We start from the raw sequence: 24,620 nt of genomic DNA on the forward strand, positions 1-24,620 counted from the left end.
TGCTCTTTCAGATCCTAGAAAGGGAGGAGCAATGTTCAGATAATTAGCCTCATTCCCATATTTATGCCAAAATCAATCCCACTGAGTTAAAGGAGACTGCATTGCCAAGCTGCTGTGTTCTTGCATTTGCACTTGTCTGAACATGCCTAGGATTGTGCTGTTGCCTAAATCACTTGGAAGAAAGCTGCACTGAAGATTGGAGTAGGAAACCTTGGGACTGAGCTACAATCCACATTGCTTAAATCCAGAACATGTTTATAAAGTCCCATTGAATTTACTTAAGGAAACACACTTAACTCAGGCTTTAAGATATAACTACAGTTCACACCTGTATAACAAAAATAGGGACAACTTCTTAAAAATACACACATTTAATGTTGATTTTAAAAACGTGAGAACAGTTTCAGCAATACAAACATGTCAACCACTGTGACAAAATGAGAACAAAAACAGCTAAAAATATGTTGATAGTTTGTCAATTTCTCTCCCCAACTCAATTCCAACTGCGGTCTTTGTATGGAAGCCCTACTGCAAATACTGCTGGTGTTTGATGTGAATTACAAAGATTGTGGAAAAGAAAATTAATGAAAATCTGGCTGTTAACATCACAACTACAATTTGCATTGTCCCAAGAGACCAACATTCAAAAAGTAACCTGGGTCTTATCAAAATATTGCAGCTATAGGCAAGGCAACTTTAACTTAATAGCCAAGACTGTGTGAGGGGAAAAGAGATTCATGTTTCTAGTGAAGGCAAAGAAAAGTATACTTAAATTATCACCTTTGTAAAGCTTGTAAGTTTACTGGCCAGCCACAAGCACAGAACAACATATTTTGTCTATGCTTCCTTTGCCTATATAAGGTGGTGACAAAAGATTTATTTCCCTTAACAATCATAACAGCATTTTGTTTTTAAGTCAATTTTAGTACAATTAGGTTTAGCCATACAGCCTCTCACTATTTAAAGTCATATTTTTTGTTTTGTTGGCAAGCTCGTGTCTGACAGTAAACCATTAGGCAGTAAAATGAGAAACCATCAGAAAAAGTAGTTGTTTACACTCTTTGGCAAAACAAAAAACAAATAACAACTCAAAACCAATAAAGAAAATACATCTAGCCCCGACAAAAACACTTGTTATTTTACAAGTAAAATAAAGTTACTCATTTAAAACTTGATTCATATTTATAAGAACAGAAGAGGTAATATTGTAATAAAAGCAGTATTGTTACTTCAAGTGGCAACATACTGTTTGTTGACCCTGTGCAATTAAACACTTTGCTCCAACTATGTTTATAAACATGACTACAAAACATTACATACAAAAGGAATATTGTGATTCCTGCAGACTTTTTAATTAACTGGGAGACAAAATTTACAATCAATGTGTCACAAATCCTTTTTTTCTCCTAGCCAGAGTTTATGTTCAAATTTTCAAGTTCAGATTTGTGTCAGACAGCTAACTTTCTCCAACATTAACTGAGGCTGCAATACTGTGCAGCCAGGCTGCTTAGATCAAGAAGATTTACACCACAATCCTCAGCATGTCTGCTCAGCAGTTTGTCCCATGGAGCTCACTAGGGCTTACTCCCAGGTAAGTGAGTACAGGATTGCAGCCTCAAAGCAACCTGGTCCACAATAGATGAAATTATTCCCATATTTCTTAACCTTGGCTAAGATATAGCAAAAGTACTCCTGCTAATCCCTTCTCTTTCTAGTGATGTACATTACATCTGCATCAAGATAAACACTAACCACTGTTCGCTGTAACTAGTTTGCAAACTCTGGTTTGAGGCAACTATACATGGATCTCTAGCACTATGTATATGTAGTGCTGAAACATATCTTAATGCTGAAAGGAAGGGGAATCTGCACAGGAGGGACAGGGAGGGATTATGTGAACCTGAAAGGTATACCAAATCTTTTCATCACTGGGCCTCTATGTGGAGGATTGCAGCCTGAATTATTTTCTGAAGGCATATGACATTAACGACTGCACTCACTGCCAAAACACACAGCACTCATTTGACACATATTCTGTAGTATGTGGCAAACAACAGCACCCATTAAAGCCTGAGAAGAAATGCTGCTGTGTAAATACTGCAACTATTCCTGATAAAATAATTATGGGATGTATAGTCAAAAGCTGCCCAATCCCATAATTTATATTGCATAGGTCACAATCACACACATATATACACATGCACACGTATGTGTATATATACACACATGCAAAGAATATATTAAAAAGACAACGAAGTCTAGTCAAAGAGCAATTTACAAGCTCAATATATTTTTTTACACTTTGCTTGAAAGATTTCAATATTTTACAGTCCTCAGTAGGAATTATATACACTGCACCTTATGAAAATCTAGGGTTGTCAAAGTAGAAATACACTTTTGCAAACATTTGAGTAAGAAAAGATTACGAAATCTTACTAAAAATTTGTTCTAGCTACAGAAAATATTCTCTACCCACATGGAATGTTCTCTAGACAAGTCTCTTCTGAAGTCGTGCACATTTAAAAGCAAATGAAATCCCAGATTCCCGCCCTAAACAATCTAAATCCTTATCTTAAAAAAATCCAGCCTCATTTAAAAAATGGTAGAATTCGCAGCACAATGTTTTGTACTGTTACGAAAGAAATGTTAAGGCTAACTTGGTTTCCTTCTGCACTCCTGATTTATATAAACAGTGCCTATAAATAAACAGTGCAGCAAACATGTTCAGTACTACAGTCAGGAGGCAGTTGCTCCTTCCCACTCCACAAGATACTGCACTTTTCCATCGAGTGTCACTCGACGTGCCAAAACACGGTATTTTTCACCACAAGCTATCCTACCTGCTGCACCAAAGTAACTGGTAATGGAGTTTTTAAGATGATTAAGTTGTAACTCCTGATCTGCCAAGTTATTAAGTATTTCTGTATTAAGTTCATCATACTGGTAATCATCTTTGCCTTCGTCATCTTTCACAATTTCGGAATTCTGAATCTGGAGTGCTTTACGTGGAAGGCGCCCTCTTCTCCTTAAGTGTGGGATTGCAGCTGGCCAAGTTCTTCCTGTTCGTGTCCTTTTCCTGGATTCAGACAAACTACGGAAGATAAGAAACAATAATTTAAGGTTGAGGGTTGTATTCAACATAGCGTTTAAGTGAACTTTCCTTCAGAGCAACTATTTCTCCTTACATAATGTTCTTCCCCTGTGCGACCCCAAAATCTGCTCCAGGGGTTCCCCAAAACCTATGACAGGGTGGGATTGTGGGGAAATGTCCTGTTGCACCAGTGGAAATCCTTGGAGGATAGCAATAGTTGAGCTCCACCCTCATAATATAATTTGCATCCATGGCCTAGTAATTTTCCAGTTGGATTATAGCAATACATATGTTGGATTATAGCAATACATATGTTGGATTATAGCAATACATCTGTTGTATTGCTATCCTCCAAGGGGCTATCCTTGAAGGTGATCAAAGCTTCAGTTTATGCAAAATACAAGCATCGATTTACACATATCACTGCTTGCTTGTTTGTTTCCAGGCCCAATTCAAGATGCCGGTAATTACCAATAAAACCCTGAACAATGGGAGTCTACCCTTTGTATATCCCTTTCCTTCTTCTTGTTTGTATTTTTCTACTTTATCTTGTTTTCTGTATATGTGTGGGTATATATCTATATCCTGCACAACTTGAGACCCAAATACAAAGCAATCTGTATGTGTTTTAATATCTTTTCCCCTCCATGTGCCTTTCTTATCAGATATGGTACTCAAAAAAACAACACGGGACTTGCACTGCTGACACCCCCAAACTCTGAGACAGTCCCTAGAACAGTCTACCTGGTGGCAACCGTTGCGATTCTTATAGTATCAGGTAGTTTGCTACTCTGTTTCAAGCCAATTTGATTGACTGCATTGGTTGTTCTATTACTGTATTTGTATTACGACTGTATACTACCTTGAAACCCTGAAAAGAATGAAGGGTGGTAAAAGAATTTTAACAAAATTGCAAATGGTGGGTGTGGAACAGGAGACTGCTGAAAGAAAGGGATGGAAAACTTTTCTGTGACCTTTCTAATTTCTCGGGACCCTATTTTGTGCAATTACCTCCTCTTCCTCCAGCAGCCCCCCATGGTTGAGACTTGCCAACATTCCAGAGAGAAGTTATATTAGAATCCGAGCCAACGTGTTTCATATAATTGGGTCACCTTTCCAATAACAGCTGCAATCCATCATTTCACTCACACGGCATAAAGCAAATGGCAGTGTACCTGTAATGCTTGGAAATACTGTTTGAGGTAGTTTCTTTTGTACTGGCAGCACCTGTGGATTCCACATCTGAGGTATTGGATGAATGTGCAGTTCCATCAGATCTGAGCCATTTCATGTTGCCATGTGATAAAAGTAATCAAATATTAAAATCTGATCTGATCAGACATTAGCCAAGCAAGAACAATACAAATTTAAGAGTACATTTCCCCTACTCACCCAGTAGTGCTAGGTAAATCCAAAGGAGGAGATTCTTGCACTACAACAGGTTCCTTTTCCCAAGGGGAAGGAAAAAAAGAAGAACAGAACTTTTCAGGCTGTGCAAATACTTGCCTTTTCAAGGAGATATAGCTTTTTATTTTTAAATACAGTTTAACATATTGGCCATTTTTAAGTCGATAAAGTAATCAGCGAGTAAATGAAAATGCCACTTACTAAAATAGATGGCTCAGACATCTTCTGGATCATTTTTCTGGTATATGGGCCCGGTGGACGGCCTACAGATTTTTTCTTCCCCTTTCGTTCTACACCATTAGTAACTTCCCTAGAAGGACGCCCACAGTCATTTTTAAAAGATACCCCAAAAGAATGTATGTTTGAGTATTATTTATGATTTCATTTTTTTACCATCATCATTTATCAAACATGATTACTACCCTGAATATATATTCACTGAACCTATATAGTTCTTTCTCTATAAGAAACTCACGTTGTGACTTTTTGTTACACACTAATAGGACCCAGAAGATAACCACTGCAGGAATGCATGCATGTCTTTGAATAATAGGAGAGCTGGGAGTGTATTAGTCTTGAGGCTTTGCTTGGCTGCACAGAGACTTGTTCATGTAGTCTTAAACTATGTTCTTTCTTTATGTATGAATATGGCTATTGCCAAAGAGAAGCATCCCCATTAGCAGTGCTACCACTTATCCAAGCAAAGGAAGAAGAGCCTTTCTTCATGGTCTTGCCCTATGTAAGCAGCAGAAATGCAGAGATTGCTGTTCTTGTTAGTTGTGAACTATGGGGAAAGAATTTTAGCGTTGGCACCAGGAGGATGTTGTTGGAGCCCTTCATCCTCACCATACTGATATACTTTTAGGCTAGCACAATGCGATAAAGGCCATAACTCACATGGGGAAACATTCTAGAAATATATGATGTAGTACCCAATCTGGGTCAGACTTTAAGCTTTATTTATATGGTACTTTTATATCCTGCCCTTCTTCCAATCTGAAGTTCAGAGTGGCTGAGAAAGAATAAAATTACACATCAATAAATCATCATTAAAACCACAAAGTCATAGTAAAACAGAAAAACAGCAGCAGCGGCACCATAATTTATCCAATGATTAATAAGCCTGGACAAATAAAATTGTCTTTCACCTTCTAGAGTGGAGAAAGACTGAATCTCACTTGGGAAGGAGTTTCATAGGCAGGTTGCCACCACTAAAAATTCTATGTCACTTTGCTCAAGAAACAGAAATTTAAGACTGGGCAACTGTTGTGTAATACTGCAGATTCCACGGAGGACATCTTCAGGAGGGACATTTTGTTCTCTGAACAGATATGAACCCAACCAATAGATTTAATTTGCTTATTATATAAGGATTATTACTAGAAAGCACCATTTTACAGTATTAGCTTATGCACAACAGTAATATTCTAGGCCTAAACTAATTCTATTAAGCAAAACTTCAGTTTCAAAGAGAAAGCATAACATATTAACCAGTGCTATTTGAAGATATCCTACAGAAACAACCCCCCCCCCATCATTCCTGCAAACTGCCACTGAAATCAGTGGTAATTAATCTGGCATTAATAAATTTGTATATCTAGATACTTAAAGTATCAGGAAATGCATTTACCAGTTATTTGCCAAATAATTTATTTACTCCAACAGAGAACAAATCATGATTTACCTCTGATCAGGCACAGGTTTAGATGACTTTCTGCCTTTAATTTTGAACTCGTGTGAAGTTCCCTCAGGCTCTTTCTCAGCCTTAAAAGCAGCATTTGGTGGGCAAGGGGGAACACGAATTCTCAAACCAAACAAATGCTTTTTCTTCTTTATTTCCTTTCCAGACATAAACCTACATTGTTAAACATTAAACACAGAACATGAAGCTACAAGTGTTTCTTTGAATATACACATAAACCCCAATTTAACTTACTAGCACCAATATTATGTCCCTTCTTTAATTCCCTTCAAATGCAGCGAAAGGACAGCTAAACACCTAACTTGTATCTCAATAACTACAGATTTGACTTTAAACAATTTTGCAGTGCCTCCTCCTGCTGCTACCATGGACATGTTTTTAGGGAATCATTCAAAGAAACCTCAGGACAAAATCAAGAAGAGAAAAGTGTATAAAAACCCTATCAACTTACATAGTCTTGTAATCATTTAATGCCTCCAGAACATGCTCATATCTTTCAGATTTTGGTGTGTCTGCCAGCTGTAAAGTATTAAGAAGTGATTTAACCTACTAAAAGTTACAGTAAAACTTCTAATCACAATTATTACCTTCAGCCATTCAAAGAGACAAAGTGTATTTGTATTCTAGAATTCCTACATGCATTAGGAATTCTAGAGTAATATTCTAGAATACCTACTGCATTTGACTATTAAGACAATGAAATTTGAAAAAGTAGTATGCTGAATAACTTCAACATCCTAACAAGGTAGTATGGAAATTGTAGGGGGAATTCCTAAATTCCACATCTGTTCAAACAACTAAGCATAGCATTCATGTTTAGGAGTGTTTTATTAATAAAATAAAGCAATAAATGTTAATAAAATAACATGCTTTATTTTATTTACATATTACCAACAGGTTACTTCTGTATCAGGTACAATGAATAGTTTTGACAGAACTAGACTTAGAATTCCTTGCATTTTAATGAAATGCTGGAACTGAACATGACAGGAGTATGAAAGGAATACATTTAGAATATGACTGCTTTTTAAAAATCAGCTATAAACTTTTGTTGACTATCAAACAAAGCAGCTAAATAATAGAATTGTTTTTTGGAGTGTGATGGGCTACAGAGGGAGGAGAGGAGAATGAAGTCTTATTGAGATTGTGTGCATAGTGCATTATTCTGTCTCAGTGTTTTTTTAATGGTACATTTATGAATTTTTAAAACATTGTTATTAAAAATAATTTTGAAATCCTCAATCTTTTCTAGATTAGGTGCAATCAGAGAAAAGTAATCACCATCCAGCCTGTTATTTTTGGTACTGAATTTACTTCAACTATCATTATAATGACAGGAAAACAAGCATTTTACAAATAGAGTTAACCATTTTTATTAGAGGTAAGCACACAGAAAATGATGCCAGATTTGTGTGGCACACATTTTACACAAATAAATGCAATAAAGCGGTTAGGGTTTTTTTCTAATAGTGTCATCTTGTACAACAGAGCTGACCACTTTGCATGGGGGGTTTCCCCAGCCCCCAAGCATTTTGGCAGAGTGGGGGGGCCCTTTTAGTGGTATGTTTAGCAAATTTTTCAGGTCACTTCTGCGTTTGGCATTGTCAATCAGGCGGACATTTATCGGTTGTTGCCTGTACATAAATTATGTTTCAGGCCACTGTCATGGTTTCCATTCAATTTTGTGCATAAAGGAAATCAGGCTGTACCTGCAAAAAAAAACCTATGCTTCTATGGAGCTGCCACCAACTCATGCACTGACTTTCTTGAATTCTCTTCACTCTTTTCTGTAACCGGTATTACAACTTTTTCCATGACTTGATCACGTTCATAAACCTCCCCCTCCCTATTATACCCCACCCTTCCTTTCATGAGAGCTCAGGATAGCTAACAGAAATGTAACATTAAAAACAAAACTAGAACCACAATGCAAAAAATCAACATTACACAATACATCAAGAGCAGCCAGTGATGTGGCGCAATGATGAGAAAACACATTGGGCAACAATGCTTGATCAACTGGTAAATTACAGTAGAGGGAAAGGTGGGGGTGGAATTAGGCCACGATGCAGTCCACAAGTTGCACTAAGAGCTTCTTACTGGCCTGGATCACATCTCATATGAAACCACAACCAGTTTAAACCAACTCTTTAAAACTGTGGCTTACTATGAATGAGCAGTGCAAAGTTCCTACAGTGTTTGGTTTGTAATGTTGTCTAAACACACTTGTTTCTTTCCAGACAAACAATGAGTGGTAAGCCAAGGACAATCCTTGGTCACCATTCTTGATTTGTTGAAGAGAAACAAATCACACACTCTGGTTTGCTTTGTCTGTGGTGGAGCAACCACAATGGAACTCTCAGGCAGTGTGCACCAACATAGTGATCATTTACATTAAACCATTGTTTGTTTTAAGCTATGGCTTAATGTGCTAAATGACAGCCTTTTGTAGCTACTGGTGTGCATGTTAAAGTCCCTCGCTTACAACCCTAACGTAATCCTCTGAAAACCAGCTATCATTTCATTAGAACAGGAATTTTATACCCTTGATATATTCTGTAAATGGACTAGCCCATTTTTTAAAAGTCTACTGATCACAATAGTTTGACCTGATGACCAATAGCATTTCAACAACTTACCTCACCAGGGTGGAGTCGATCCCAGTTTTCATTAATGTATGTCATGAGTTCAAGCTCCGAATCAAAGTATTTCTTTTTGTGAATAACACTTAGGTTGTAAAGGCATAGGTGTGCTATATCTACCCTAGAATTCAAAAGGTTTTAATAAAAACAATTAGGAAATTTTAAAATGTCATAGGTATGAATCCCACCCGGCTAAAGTAGTGATGTGGCTGTTCATAAATCAGCCATCATACTGTGCTACATTAAGGAACTTCACAACTTTATAAACTACTGGGGCCATGCCCCAGCTTGCTTTGCCTGCCAGCCAGGCCTACCTCCCGCTCTCTTGACAACCCCCCTTCTCCATTCCTTGCTCTCCCCTCCCCTGCTCATACTGTCTTCTTCACACCAATGACACTGTTTGAGATTCAGCAGAAGAGGTAGGAAGTGAGGGCAACAGAAGAACAGGACAACAGCTGGAGAGCCTTCCTCGCTCTCTCCACCACATCCCTTCTCACCCTCCAACACTGATATGATGGCCTAGCAGCTTGCAGAAGTCTGTTGTCATGCCATATTTCACAGCACAGCACAGCACAGCACTACCTGTTGGTGACCAAGAAAACTGACAACAGCCTTACCTTTTTATTAAGAATGACCACTTACTAGACATTTTATTTCTGTTTCTCAATATGAAGCCAGAGAGGAGGAATACACTAATAACAGTAATTGTTCACAAACTTACTAGAGGACTATTTGTGCTTTGTTTACAGCAAGGGTAGCTAATCTGTGCCCTGCTGTGATACCCAGTTTTTTGTCATCCTTCAACGTCGCCTCCCTTAACCCATTTTTTAAAAAGTATTTTAACTGACCACTCTCATGTGCACCCTACTGCAATTCTGTGCTGCCAAAACATTTTTGTGACCTTACAAAATCCCCAAATATGTCCCTTAGAAAAACCTTTAAAACTGTTGCACCTTCCTTGGCCATGCCAACTTTGACATCTGACCCCTAGAAGCCTGATCATGAGTCAATGGGGCCCTTGCCCCAGAAACATTAGCGAAAGGCATGTTATAAGAACCAACTAAAAACAACTTACTGAATTATTAGGTTACTGAATGATTTCTTCCAGTGCAACATTGTACTTACCATTGCAAGGGTAAACGTTTGAGGTATTCTGGTCCAGAACTACAAACTGAACAAATGAATGTATAAAACCTAAAAATAAAAATAAATAACCAAAAAAGTAATTGCTGAAAAGGTACTTACTTGTAGCAACATATTCACTTTTCACGATGTCTATGACTTCAAAGCCCAAAGGAGCCAATACATGCTACTTAGTAGCATATCAAATAATTATTAGTTATCTAGATTTGTGAACTTAAAATGCTTCCTTTGTTTTATATACATGCAAGTCCCAGTTACCAAACACAATGCATTCCCTGAAAATTGTTCGTTAAGTGAGCGTTCACAAAACAAGTCCATGATTCATATTGATTCTTATGGGAACATTTCTAATCTGGATTTGTCTGACCTCTTCACCTACCCTCTATGGTTTCTTCCCGAAATGTTTGCAGCCAACCAGCAAAAGAGAGACAAAGGAAAAACTGATTTGTCTAATCTCTCCTGCTCTCTCATTTGTCTCATTCCCCACTCCCTCCATAGTTTCTGCCCAAAATGGCTGCAGTCAACCAACAAAGCACGGAAAAGGTTGTTTGGCTATCTAAATCTGTGGCGTTTATGGTGAGGTTTGGGCATAATTCTTTAAGTTTGGAAAACTGAATTTTTGCATAAGGAGCGGTTATTATAAATATAATTGTTAAGATAACAATCTTTATCTAGGTAACTTTATATATACAGGCTAACTAAATACATAGCTAGGTATATATTCTGTCTTTCTGTAACAAATTACAAATAAAAATATAGACTAATACAATCCTAATAAGGAACAGCAATAAGAACGTCACCACATGTCATAACTGCAAGTGTGCAGAAAATAATAGTATTATGATGCTATAGGTATAAATGCATTCTTTCCTTGTCTCTCCCCCTGCCCTGCCCCCCAGAATAAAACCCTGACAAACACAAGTAAGATCAAGAAAATACACCTTACCTGTCACCAAACAGCATTGGCTTTTGGAGGCACTGCACACAAGCCTCATGAAACCACTGTTTGCATTTGCAGCACTGTAGCATCTTTAAATACCAGCTTCGTTAACAGAAGGAAGAAAGGAAAGAATTGAATTGGAATGTGTTACGTGTTCCCTACTGAAGTGCAAACACATGGGGCAGAATCCAAATTTGTGCAAACAGACTTCTGCTCACGGAACATGATTTCACCTTTCTCTCCTTCTCACTGCAGCCCTTCTCCAAAAAAACTTGCTCTGGAGAATCCCCCAACCTCCCGTAGGAGATTTTGAGGGCCCATAGGAGGCTGTAGGTGGGAAGAAAGGAAGGTGATGAGTGGAAGCCTGTTCTGCATGGCAGATCTGGATGAAATCCATTCCATTTCAGTAAATGGAAAAGTGACACTTAGCAGGCAAAAAGCTGAAGGAAATTTTATCATAATTTTACTCCAATGTGTGGCTTAATATTATGCATGTTTACTTGAAAGTAACTCCCACTGGGTGCTATTCAATGCTAGTCCTATTCAGAGTAGACTCACCTAAGGTAATCAACATAACCCTAGGTTCATTAATTTCTGTGGGTCTACTCTACTCCAAGTAGGACTTAGTTGAATACAGCCCAATGTGTTTAATGAAGCTTGCTCCCAAGTTAAACGTGTAGAAACGTGAGCTTAACAATCCTATTTTTATGAATGCAGACTTTAAAACTGAACAGAAAGTGTAATGAAAGCCTAGGGTCGCTGATACAATGGCCATTACTGTACTAAAATTGCCTTATAAATATATACTTAATATTTCTGGAACAGAACACAGCATTCAGCTCTCATACAGATTACTGGCATTTAATAGAATATACAGCAATAAATCTGAGAGAAAATCTTTTCATAAGAGTTTCAACATGCTTACTCTCCAGGACCTCCACAGTAGCAATAACACTGTTGGGCATTTGTTTTATGGCCTGCATCCCATTCAAGGTCGGATACATTGTAAGGCAATGTCTGCTTCATGACTTGCAGGGCTTTGGCATTTGGTCCTTTCTTAAGTGCGCCACCTCTCTGGAATAAAACAGATTGAAGCAGCGACCACTACTATACAAAATCAAGTTCAAATTTAAACTGTAGTCACTTCACTAAGTGGATAACTTACCTTTGTTGTTGTTGCAAAGACACACTGCCGGCAAAGCCATTTATCATCTGAATCTATCACGCTTGAATCAATATTTGGTGTGTGACACAGCTGGTGATAACCTGAATTTAAATATATATATATATTTTTATTACAGTAAGGTTACTAAACACCCTTGCCACCTTAACCTTTATGGCACGTGACAATAAAGAAAACCCAAACCATCTTCTGATTTACATTATAATTCAAATGTATTTTATGTCAAGAGGTACAATACATATCCCATTTGTACACAACCGTATCAATAGGACGACATGTAACAGTGCCAGCCTGTTTATGTAACAGACCTACAAGAGAACTTCCAATTCCTCTCCTACACACACCACACACACACCAAATCTGCTCTGAAGGGCTAGAGGACTCTCCAGCTGGAGGAGGGAAGAGAAGGATGAGGAAGACCTGTCAGGTCCACTGGCACAACACTCAATCTCACCCCATGTACTTACAGTGGATACAACACTAACTTAACTGTGTCACTCAGCTGATGGTAAGGCTTCCATCAGCAAAACAGGAAGGGGAGCAATTTTCTGCAAACCCCTGCCTCCAGCAATCTGCTCCAGAATTTTAAGGGAACTTGTGGAGTAGCTTCAAGAGCATATGAAAAGCTGTAGAGGGAATAGTAAATTGGCTAAATAAATAAACAGATACATAGATAAATAAATAAAATCCCCTTCCTCTTTTGCTGATGGAACCCTTGCCATCAGCTGAGTGACACTGTGTAATACAATCCTGAATTTTTTTTAAAATCTGCACATTAAGAAGTTCACTTTACCTTGACCACACTTATCACAAATAACCATTTCATTGGGTGCTTCTGAATATTCTTCCTGGCATATTGTACAGACCATTTCCCCACTTTCAGTAGCTCCTAAAACGATAAAAAGTTATGGTTTACATTAAATAAATAAAATACATACAGTAAACGGATACCAGTTGTATTACCGTATTTTTCTGTGTATTGTACGAGGCTTTTTGACTCAAAAATCACGTCAAAAAACTGGGGTCATCCAATACACCGATAGTGGCATTGAGGGGGGGGCAGGGAGAAGCAGGGCGCCGCCAGCCATCTGTTTGGCGGAAGTGCGGCTTCCCTCAATGCTGCAGCAAGTGGGGAGCGATCTGGGGAGTGTTTCCTGCCCGCATCTTTGGGGGGGGGGGGAGAAGCTGCACACCGCCAGCCAGCTCGCGGAATAAAACTACATGTTATTATTAAACTGATTTTTATATCACCCTCTTCGCCTCTTTCCTATAAAAGCTCAGGATGATGACCAGTGTAAAAATGATTGCAATAGCTAATCATGTTTTGGGGGCCAGCTGTTTACATCTAAACAGAAACAGATGCACTTCCCTGGGGAAGTTCCTCAAACAGGACATTGCCATACAGATGGCTCAGCCAGGTCTTGCTTCCAGCATAGGCATAAGAAATCGAAGGAGGTAAGACTTTAAGGCAGGCATAGGCAAATTCCGGCCCTCCAGGTGTTTGGGACTACAATTCCCATCACCCCTAGCTAACAGGACCAGTGGTCAGGGGTGATGGGAACTGTAGTCCCAAACATCTGGAGGGCTGGCATTTGCCTGTGCCTGCTTTAAGGCCAATGCTGATAAATGTTGCCCATCCAAGATCAATGCAGAGTTGTCAAAAAGGGACCTAAAGTGTCTATTAACGCAAACTCCCTGACCAAGCCTTCAACTTTATTCTGTTCCCTCCCGCGGGGTATCTCACTGGGACAAGACTGGAAATAGATGAGGCCTGAAATTTCAAAGTGTCAATAAAAATAAAGTAAGGTTCTTGCCTGTTTGTATGTCCTTCCAGAGAACCCAGGATTTGGAACTGTCTTCAAATATTATGAAGCAGCTCTGCTTAAGTTTGTTTATCTGAAAAGGACAATAAATGTTAGTGTTTAGGTGGCACAGCCTCAGAAGTATGATAATTTTACAAGGATGTTGGACACAAATTACCTTTTTGATAGTTCCAAGATAAAACAAGCCATCTGACCATCTAGCTAGGACATCTTGACCTTCTTCAAATTTGCACACTGGCTTTTTGGTTTTCTGTCCATCCCGCGAGGACAGTTTGGTCAAGGACGTTGGTGGTTTTTGGTTTCGGCGTAAAGGAGACCGCTTGTGGACCAGTGAATTACCCACCCCCGTAGAGTCTCTAAAGTAAGAACAAAAACAAATGTAGAATATGAATAATTTGTCACTTGCTCTTCTTCTTGTAGTAAAAATATAAAGCCCTCTTTGCACCTTGCAACCCTCCAGTTAAAAGCCATCAGAAAACTACAAGCCATGTGACACTACAATGCAAATAAATACAATCTAATAAAGTTAATATACTGAAAAAAGAGAGTACTCAAAATAGGAGTGGGACTGAAAGCAGAACTTATCTGAAGAAAAATCTGAGATATGAATCTGAAAGATGAAGTTAGCCTTTTTCCTGGGGAATTGTAGCTAGTGCAATATCAAAATACAGGGCTGGGGAAGTAGGTCATATTCCTGGATGTCAAGATTGAGCTGTAAACATCAGAGTTCTGCCATTTCTACTGCCAATATAATCCTCTGAAATTTCCTTTACAACCTGTCTCTTTGCAGTACTTTCCAAATACTCAAGTAGTACTGATCCGTAAGCAGTGAAACTTGCACATGCTAAGCCTATATTTTAGGGTGTCATCTGAATTACTTGCACAACTAACAAGTAAAATGGTCATTTGGTGCCATTTGTAATAATAAAAATCAATGTCGTTTTTAATTTTCTATTTACAGTACAGCAACAAATGCAAAATGCTTCCTTTCACTCTGCAAGTGCGATGTTGTACTTGTTCAGTGAGTATTTGCATAACACATCGGAACACAAAACCATAACCAAGGCACTTACAGAAAGTTATAAGGAAATAGAGCAAACACTGCTCTTGGCTTCTAAATCTTGGGATGGATGCAGTGCCAGGTAAATCATGAATTCCAACTTTCCGCACACAGTGAAAAGGAGAATGTGGTATTAATGAAAGAGTGTTCCCCTGCACCCAATAATTTATCTACCAAATTTTAACAAGTGAATTAGGCTAGCCTCATCTTCCCTATAATCACTGGGGAACACTGGGATAGAGGGATGGAACTCATCCATTGAAAATGTCTACTGATAGAAGAGCCCCCAAAACCAGCTGTACACAACACAACAACAATCTTGACAAGTACAGAATTGTGTTAAAAGAGAACATTCTATTATGTTCTTATATATGCTGGAAGCCACCCATACTGCCTGGGGCAACCCAGTCAGATGGGTATGCTACAAATAATAAAATTAGCATTATTATAATCCTACTCATGTTCACTACAGTGGTACCTCAGGATGCGAACGGAATCTATTCTGGAGCCCCGTTCGCATCCTGAATAGAACGTAAGACGCGACTGCGCGTCGCATTTCAGTGCTTCCGCTCATGACATCATTTTGACCGTCTGCGCATGTGGCGAAACCCGAAAGTAACGCACCCTGTTACTTCCGGGTCGCCGCGGAGCGCAACCTGAAAATACTTATCCTGAAGCATATTTATCCAGAGGTATGACTGTACAAAGCCCCACTGTGTTCAATGGGGCTTGCTCCACAGTATTTTAAGCAGTCCACATAAAAATACAAAATTCAATTTAAAAATTCCTAAAAACTAGATAAAAAAGCAAAACATGTATCACAAATAAAACCCCTTTAAAAAAGAAAAAGGACATAATCAAGAGTCCAGGAAAGCTTGGATAAACATATAGGGTGGTATTCAGCTAAGTTTTATTCAGAACAAACACTGAAATTAATGGGTCTACTTTTGAGTAAAGGTTTGCTGAATATGTTTTAGAGATCATTGCTGCTTCCATCCCAATTACCTGGGAGACAGCGTTCTGGAGAGTGGGCGCTATCACCAAGAAGGCCCATTTTACTTTTTTACCAAGTGACAATCCACTGGTCATGGCTACTTAGGATATTCAAACTGCAATTCTAAATTTATATTAATACTACAAACTTGCATTTGGTTGCCAATACCCAAATATACCCCAATAATTTAAAAAGGCAATGTCATCATTAAGAAAAGTCAATATACCACTAATACTTGTATAATCATTTTTTAAGATAAGCAAATTATGATGTTTTTGTGATTGTCAAGTGTTATGCTTATGAAAACAGTAGTAAAAAAGGTAATATTCCGTCATACCATTGATGACATGAGAGAATAATATTTTCCTTTAATACGCTCTTACTTTCTTAGTGATGGAAGGAGAAACTACAGTGGTACCTCGGGTTAAGTACTTAATTCGTTCCGGAGGTCCGTTCTTAACCTGAAGCACAACTTCAGCTAACGGGGCCTCCTGCTGCCGCCAGAGCACAATTTCTGTTCTCATCCTGAAACGAAGTTCTTAACCCAAGGTACTATTTCTGGGTTAGTGGAGTCTGTAAGCTGAAGCATATGTAACCCGAGGTACCACTGTATAGGAAATCCACATAGGGAAGCGGGCTTCTGCTCCCACAGTTGATAGATATCTGCATTCAGCTAGACCTCAAATAATTGGCTGAATTACAAAAAATTATATATATATATACCCAACTTTCCAAACAAGAACACAAAGCTCGTTACATTGGTTTCTAAATACATACGATTTCTAGACGTACATGGAACTAGAAGTGCACCAGGATGAGATTGGTAGCTTGGAAGAACTGCATAAGGAGTAGATGTTCACAGCTGATCAGTGGCACTGCTATCTAGCTCTCAGCTCAGTGCAAACAAAACAGGAAAGCAATAGTGCAACACTGAAGCAAAATGGTAAAATACTGTAGAGATAGCTGGACATGACTAAACTGGGGGCAGAAACAGAGCTGGCAAAGTCTAGAGCAGATCATGGCAATAGAAATGGTCTCCCCCCCCCCATCCCCATTTCCTCCTACTCTACCACCAACTGATGCTGGTAATGCAGAAGGTGGTACTTCCCCTTTCTGCACACCACAACTATCAGAAAACACGACACACAGATGCAGCAGACTGAGACTTACACATGTTCACACTGTGCACACAAGATGATAAAGCGCCACTGCACAAAGCAAGTTGAGCTTGCTCCCGCACGTATTCTTCTGCTCGAGCAAGTTGGTAAGCAGGAAAAGGTTAAAATTCTGAGTTGCCGCTGCTCTGAGAAGGGCTTGCTGCAACTGACTCTATTGGACTCCAAGTAGACCTACAGGATGCCACAGCCCTGCTTCCAGAGTAGGGCTAGCTCAGAGTCCCATTTCAACCGCTTAATAATGAGGACCCAGCAATGAAGCCGCTCTACATGCTGTAAGACATAGAAGTAAGTGATGGGGACTCAACTTGTCTGCCATGCAAATGGTTGCTGGCTACTGAAGGTAGATGAGATGTTAACTGGCCACCAATGACCACTTCACATGCTCCAGGGAATGTGAACAGCAGCCAGGAAGCAGCTGTGAGGTAATGAGGAATGGAACATGGCAATCACCAATCCTTCTGTTCTGCAGAAGGAAGTCAATGCCTCAATGAGGAGGTAAGGCTTAGATAAGAGCTGAAGACCCTGTCTTGTTTTGGTAATATGCACAAGGGATTTTGAGGATTGGGACAACCTGCCCACTAGTTTTCAAGTTAAAATAAAGAAAACATACAGATAACAGAGTATAGCTTTTCTTTTTTCCTTTTCCAAAGTTTGGACTGAAAAGTGAGGTGCATTCATATGTCATTGTGCTTTGCAGCAGCAGCAGCAGCAGCAGTAGTTTGAATTTGATATCCTGCTTTATCACTACCCGAAGGAGTCTCAAAGTGGCTAACATTCTCCTTTCCCTTCCCCCCCACATCCAACACTCTGTGAGGTGAGTGCGGCTGAGACTTCAGAGAAGTGTGACTAGCCCAAGGTCACCCAGCAGCTGCATGTGGAGGAGTGGAGATGCGAACCCGGTTCCCCACATTCTTTGAATGTGCACAAAAAGGCGGTTGCCTGTATTACCCTATTTTTTGCTCTATAAGACTCACTTTTTCCCTCCTGAAAAGTAAGGGGAAATGTGTGTGCATCTTATGGAGCGAATGCAGGCTGCACAGCTATCCCAGAAGCCAGAACAGCAAGAGGGATTGCTGCTTTCACTGCGCAGTGATCCCTCTCGCTGTTCTGGCTTCTGAGATTCAGAATTTTTTTTTCTTGTTTTCCTCCTCCAAAAACTAGGTGCGTCTTGTGGTCTGGTGTGTCTTATAGAGCGAAAAATACGGTACATTTCATGCTTTTGCATATAATATAACATGTTCAGTCCCAGGCAGTTCTAGTTCTAACAATTGTGTGTATTCTAGCTAGGAAGACCTCCACCTAGAACCCTTAAGGTGGACAACAAGGACAGTGTGGGTGTAAACTACTTAGAGGTTACTGTAGTTAAAAGTGATATAATAAGTGTGTAAATAAACAGCTAAACAGAGCAGGTAAGGAACTGTGTGCTGTGCAATGAACTTTGTAGGAAGTGACTATCTTACTTTTTTACACAGAAGTTTGAGGCTGCTATGCTCCCCCTCGTTTGTGGGCTTCACAAGCAACCAAGCTCCCATGTGTTGATTTTATCACTATCACTGAATCCACAATTTCTTTCATTTGTTGTGCGAACGTGCAGAAAGACAATGCAGGGGTGCACTTAGCTTGAATATATCAATTAATATATCAGAAAGAACGTGCTTCCCCAATACCCAGTCCCATGCTAATGTGCCCTCAGTAAGCCTGCAGTCCCCGCAACCTCTTGTTAAATCAAGTGAGATTAATTACCAAAATATTCCAGTAGATAAATAACACCTACCTGGAATATATTTTAAATCAATTAATTATATACTATATTTCTTGCAAGGAGCTCAAGGCACCCTACATGGCTGGTTCGATTCCCCGCTCCTCCACATGCAGCTGCTGGGTGACCTTGGGCTAGTCACATTTCTCTGAAGTCTCTCAGCCCCATTCATCTCCCAGAGTGTTTGTTGTGGGGGAGGAAGGGAAAGTGTTAGCCACTTTGAGACTCCTTAGGGTAGTGAGAAAGCAGGATATCAAATCCAAACTCTTCTTCTCAACAATCTTGTGAAGAAATTAGGCAAAGACTAAGTGACTAGCTAGCCCAGGGATAGGAAACATAAGGCCCATGGACCACAATCGGTCAACGGGGGTTGTTTAAATGGCCCATGAGCTGCCCTCGAATCGAGCCACCTGATCGGCGAGCCCCCTCCCCACTGCGCTAAACCAGTGCAACACGGTGCGGGGACTTGCTTCCGCGGTGCCGGAAATCGCGTGCGCACTCACACACGTGTACAATCCGGTCCACGGTGGGATCTCAGCTGGAGTGAACCGGCCCAGGGAAGGTAAACCTTGCCGACCCCTGAGCTAGCCCATGGGAACCCAGTAATCTTCACAACTGAAGAAGCACTTGAATCCAACTCTCCAAAGTCCTACTACTCTTAACCTCTAACCAGCCTTTCTCAACCTTAGGTCCCCAGATGTTGTTGGGACTACAACTCCCATCATCCCTGACCACTGGTCCTGCTAGCTAGGGATAATGGGAGTTGTCGTCCAGCATCTGGGGCCCCAAGGTTGAGATATGTTGCTCTTTCACAATACTGGCTCTCTCTTTTTCTTCACCAAAGAATAACTGACATTTTTCATTGTATAGTGTTAGTGGAGGCTTCGTTACTGGGCTGTCACAATGACTGCCTGTACAGGTAACCTGCAACTTACATTTAACACATGCAATTTCAGCTTTATGCAGTTGAAGGCCAGCTGGCTAAAATCACACAATTTACATGCATGGAAGCTGAAGAGCTTAAAAGCTCTTCTTGTACAGGGTTTTCCCAGGGTGGAAAGTTTTTAAGCTCTTAAGTCTTGCTTACCAGGCTCTTAGTCTTGCTTACCACGAGATCTTCTGAGAGCCTCCCAGAGTCTGGTAAGCAAGACTGACAACTTAAAAGCTCTCTGCCTTGCTTGTTGGAGCAAGACCCATGTGGTGCATCAGCTCCAGAAGGTAAGATTGCTTGCATGGAAGCGGTTCCAAGGGGGTTGTTCGAGTATATGTATTTTTGTGTGTGCACACCATCCCCAAAACGTACCCACTGTGCGATCGCACTGTACTTACTCAGCCTAACCATCTTCAGGGTTACTGCAAGGATAAAAGGGTGTGGAGAGACCTATGTATGCTGCCTTGAGTTCTTCAGAGAAAGGGTGGTATGTGTATGTATATATATATATGTATGTATGTGTGTGTGTGTGTGTGTGTGTGTGTATATATATATATATATATATATATATATATATACACACATATTACCTTTGTTCACCAGGAGGGTTGCCATGCCCCACTTATCTAGACTTTCTCAATATAGTTTTCTTACATACTGCTGCTCCAATTCCACCATACTGCCACAGAGTACCTGGAGTTCAGGAATTCTAAAGAGAGGCTGGCAGTCATAGTGGAGAATTTAGCATCCCAGAAATGAGTTAAAAGCTTGTGAAACTGATTTTTCCCCCAAAGAAAAGAGGACACCCTCAATTTAATTCATGAACTGAATCTGCTTTTCACATAAGGAACAAACAACCAAAACACTGAGATGAGTGGCACAGTAACATTTGAAAACCAGAATAATGTAATCTGTGCAATCCACATCAAAGAGAAAAAAAACCTAAAATACATTGCAATAGCGGTTAAGTGACAGTGGAAGGACATCAACCAAGACCACTAAGCAAACAGCAGCTGGACAGAAATTGCAATTAATCACAAGTAGGAAGGGACAACAAGGAATCATCTAGTCCTACCCCCTGCAATGCAGGAATCTTTTGCCCATCATGAGGATCGAGCCTAAGCGTGTGTGTATGTGTACACACACACACACACACACACACACGGTGAGTCCTTTAAAAGAGGCCCCACGGATACAGAGCACACATATTCCATGGGGCCTCTTTTAGAAGACTCACTGTGTGTGTGTGGCCATTTATCTATCTCAGGGCTGCTAAACTTCTTTTGCTCTAACATACCAGTAATGTGTTAAAACTATAAACATGGGATGAAGAGAAGGAGAGTAACGAACACCCTTTGAAATAATATGCAATACCATCTTTATTGGGGGTTGTTTTGTTTGTTTGTTTTTTTGCAAATCCAGAGTCTAAAATTACCGGACCCCCTCATTTTCTAAACACCACAGAAACATCTACACAAGAGCGACGATCATAACAAAACAACAAAACGCCGCGGGCTCGTTCATAGGTACGGATCAACAAAGCCAGGAAACTTCCCCGTTCCCTGGGAGTCGAGGTCGCCACGAGCTATCCAAGTGCCACCCTCTTCCCCACCCCCACCCGGGAGGCCCTCGCCTTTGTTTTGGTCTCCAGGTTGGGAGGGGGAATACAACCAGAAGCCCCTTCAAACCCACAAATACAGCTTTTCTGTCGCCAGTAATATTACCCAAACACCGCCTTCTTTTAACAAAGCGCACTTAAAAATAAGGTCGGAGTGGAGGGTGGAAGAGAGAGAGAGAGAGAGGCCTTCGTGATGTCGGTTCCCTCCACCCAACAAAACCGGATTTGGGGAGAACAGAGAAAGGAAATCCAGCCAGCGGAGGAAACTGAGGGCGCGGAGGGGGGAGGGGAGGGGAGACGGAGCCGAGCTCTTTCTCCCGCTCTCTGCGCCAGCCGGGGGGGGGGCTTCCCTTCCCGGGACCCCCCCCCAACAGCTACCCTACCCGCTCCCTTCACCCACCTCATTCGGTCTCTCCGGTGGGGCCACCCGCTTCATACAGGGAAATCAAGTGAGCTCAACGCGCTCCTCCCGAGAGAAGCCTCCCGCCGACCGGGCTCCTCGCGAACCAACCGCCTCACGGGGGTGGGCTGGGGGCTCTATAGGGCCCTTGGACCGGGGAGGGGGGGTGGGCTGGACGAGGACGAAGCTCAAGGCAGCCTCACGGGCAGCCCTTCGCCTCCACCGCAGCCCTTCGCCATTTTGCTTTCCCGCGGAGGAGGAGGAGGAGGAGGCGGCGCTGGTGCATTGTGGGGGAAAACACAAAAGGAGCCGCTTTCCAACGGCAACAACGGCGGCGGCGGCGGCCCCTCCCACGCGCCGGCCCCGGCCTCGCGCCGAATCACCTTCGGCGAGGGGCGGGGCGAGGGAGCGCGAGAGCAAGAGGCAGCCAGGCAGCCAACCAACAAACCCGCCCGCTTCTAGCTGCGTGCGGAAGGACACGGAGCCGCGAGAGTGCCTTGTCTGCGGGTGAACAAAGAGGGATTATTTTAACAGAGAGACACGGCTCCCTGCTCCTCCGCGTCTTTTTTAGCGAACTCTCCAGCGCGGGTAGAGAGAGTTTTGGAAGGAAATAGGGAATGTGTGTTAGGAAACAAGGCAGAGCCTTTAGCTTCGAGACCGAAGTGGACAACTTCTGCTCTTGCCTAACAGCGATATACTCAGTCCTTTTTTTTTTTCTTTAAATAAATGTTTAGGGGTACTCTTATTTTGACTCAAGAAAATCACAATTTTATAGTTCAAATCAGGAAAAATAAATACAGTAAATGGACAAAAGTACAAAGATTCACAGAATGTTTAGGGGTATGCGTGCCCCTGCGTAGCCCCAGAAAAAAGCACTGGATATACTCTATCCTGTATATTTTTCTGAAATATAAAAATGCATTCCTAGCTAAGGTGTTTTGCAGTCGCCACCCTGCTGCTCTTCTATGTCCCTGCTTCAGCTCAGAGAGGTATAATAATAATAGTAATAATAATAATAACAACATTTATACCCTGCCCATCCGGCTGGGTTTTCCCAGCCACTCTGGGCAGCTTCCAGCACAGGCTTCCTCAAACTCAGCCCTCCAGATGTTTTGAGACTACAATTTCCATCATCCCTGGTCACTGGTCCTGCTAGCTAGGAATCATGGGAGTTGTAGGCCAAAAACATCTGGAGGGCTGAGGTTGAGGAAGCCTGTTCCAGCACATATAAGAAAACTGTTTCTGCTCCCCTGCCCTGGTGGATCAGGCCCAACAAGGCACATTTGGTGGTTCTGACATCATGGTTCCTCTGGAAAGCCTACAAAAGGGGGCACAGGGCAACTGCCCTTTCTCCACTTCTACAACCACTTGGATGATGGACTCAAGGGCATCCTGATCAAATTTGCAGATGACACCAAACTGGGAGGGGTGGCTAACACCCCAGAGGACAGGATCACACTTCAAAACGACCTTGACAGATTAGAGAACTGGGCCAAAACAAACAAGATGAATTTTAACAGGGAGAAATGTAAAGTATTGCACTTGGGCAAAAAAAATGAGAGGCACAAATACAAGATGGGTGACACCTGGCTTGAGAGCAATACATGTGAAAAGGATCTAGGAGTCTTGGTTGACCACAAACTTGACATGAGCCAACAGTGTGACGCGGCAGCTAAAAAAGCCAATGCAATTCTGGGCTGCATCAATAGGAGTATAGCATCTAGATCAAGGGAAGTAATAGTGCCACTGTATTCTGCTCTGGTCAGACCTCACCTGGAGTACTGTGTCCAGTTCTGGGCACCACAGTTCAAGAAGGACACTGACAAACTGGAACGTGTCCAGAGGAGGGCAACCAAAATGGTCAAAGGCCTGGAAATGATGCCTTATGAGGAACGGCTAAGGGAGCTGGGCATGTTTAGCCTGGAGAAGAGGAGGTTAAGGGGTGATATGATAGCCATGTTCAAATATATAAAAGGATGTCACATAGAGGAGGGAGAAAGGTTGTTTTCTGCTGCTCCAGAGACACGGAGCAATGGATCCAAACTACAAGAAAGAAGATTCCACCTAAACATTAGGAAGAACTTCCTGACAGTAAGAGCTGTTCGACAGTGGAATTTGCTGCCAAGGAGTGTGGTGGAGTCTCCTTCTCTGGAGGTCTTTAAGCAGAGGCTTGACAACCATATGTCAGGAGTGCTCTGATGGTGTTTCCTGCTTGGCAGGGGGTTGGACTTGATGGCCCTTGTGGTCTCTTCCAACTCTATGATTCTATGATTCTACCAATAGACCAAATGCAACTATTATGGAAACCCAAATAAAGATGAGGCAAGGAGGGCTGGGTGAGTGTCAGTGTGTTACCATGACCCAGACTCAGCCTGAATTAGGGAGCTTGTAACTGTTGCTTTCTATCTAGAGAAGGTTGCAGCGTTGTTGTTATCTTCCTTCACTGATGGAAGGAGATGAGAGAGTCCGATAGGGAGGTTATGTTTATGTGATGATTCTGCAATGTTATTCAAATAACGAAGAGAAGAGTGGAAATGTTCCCAGGCTACCTTTGGCAGGGTGGTCCAGTCAGGGAGCATCTTCATTTCAGCTTGACAACAAAGCCAGTTCTCCTGTGGGGAGAATCTGGTCACAAAGGAGTGAAATTGAGCTTCTAGACCAGTTCCGGCAAGGAAACACAAACAGTCAGAGCTCAGGTTATTATTGGTAAAATCCCGTCAAAGAACACAGTGGCTTCAGACCGCTGATG

The 24,620-nt window shown here is 41.3% G+C and overlaps 1 protein-coding gene across 1 annotated transcript; it reads right to left on the reverse strand.

Annotated features, from left to right (window-relative positions):
- Nucleotides 1-352: 352 nt before the first annotated feature.
- On the reverse strand, nucleotides 353-22,152 carry MTF2 (metal response element binding transcription factor 2). The gene is made up of 15 exons (XM_081865933.1): nucleotides 21,872-22,152; nucleotides 14,089-14,287; nucleotides 13,923-14,004; nucleotides 12,902-12,997; nucleotides 12,091-12,191; nucleotides 11,851-11,999; nucleotides 10,932-11,027; nucleotides 9,968-10,036; nucleotides 8,840-8,963; nucleotides 6,652-6,719; nucleotides 6,183-6,353; nucleotides 4,700-4,808; nucleotides 4,484-4,536; nucleotides 4,267-4,368; nucleotides 353-3,091 (listed from the first exon to the last, which is right to left on the reverse strand). The coding sequence occupies exons 1-15, from the start codon at nucleotides 21,874-21,876 to the stop codon at nucleotides 2,737-2,739; spliced, it is 1,779 nt and encodes a 592-aa protein (XP_081722059.1). The 5' UTR covers nucleotides 21,877-22,152; the 3' UTR covers nucleotides 353-2,736.
- Nucleotides 22,153-24,620: the final 2,468 nt, after the last annotated feature.

Source organism: Podarcis erhardii, assembly GCF_964252035.2.
Source record: "Podarcis erhardii genome assembly, chromosome: 6".
Lineage (NCBI taxonomy): Eukaryota > Metazoa > Chordata > Lepidosauria > Squamata > Lacertidae > Podarcis > Podarcis erhardii.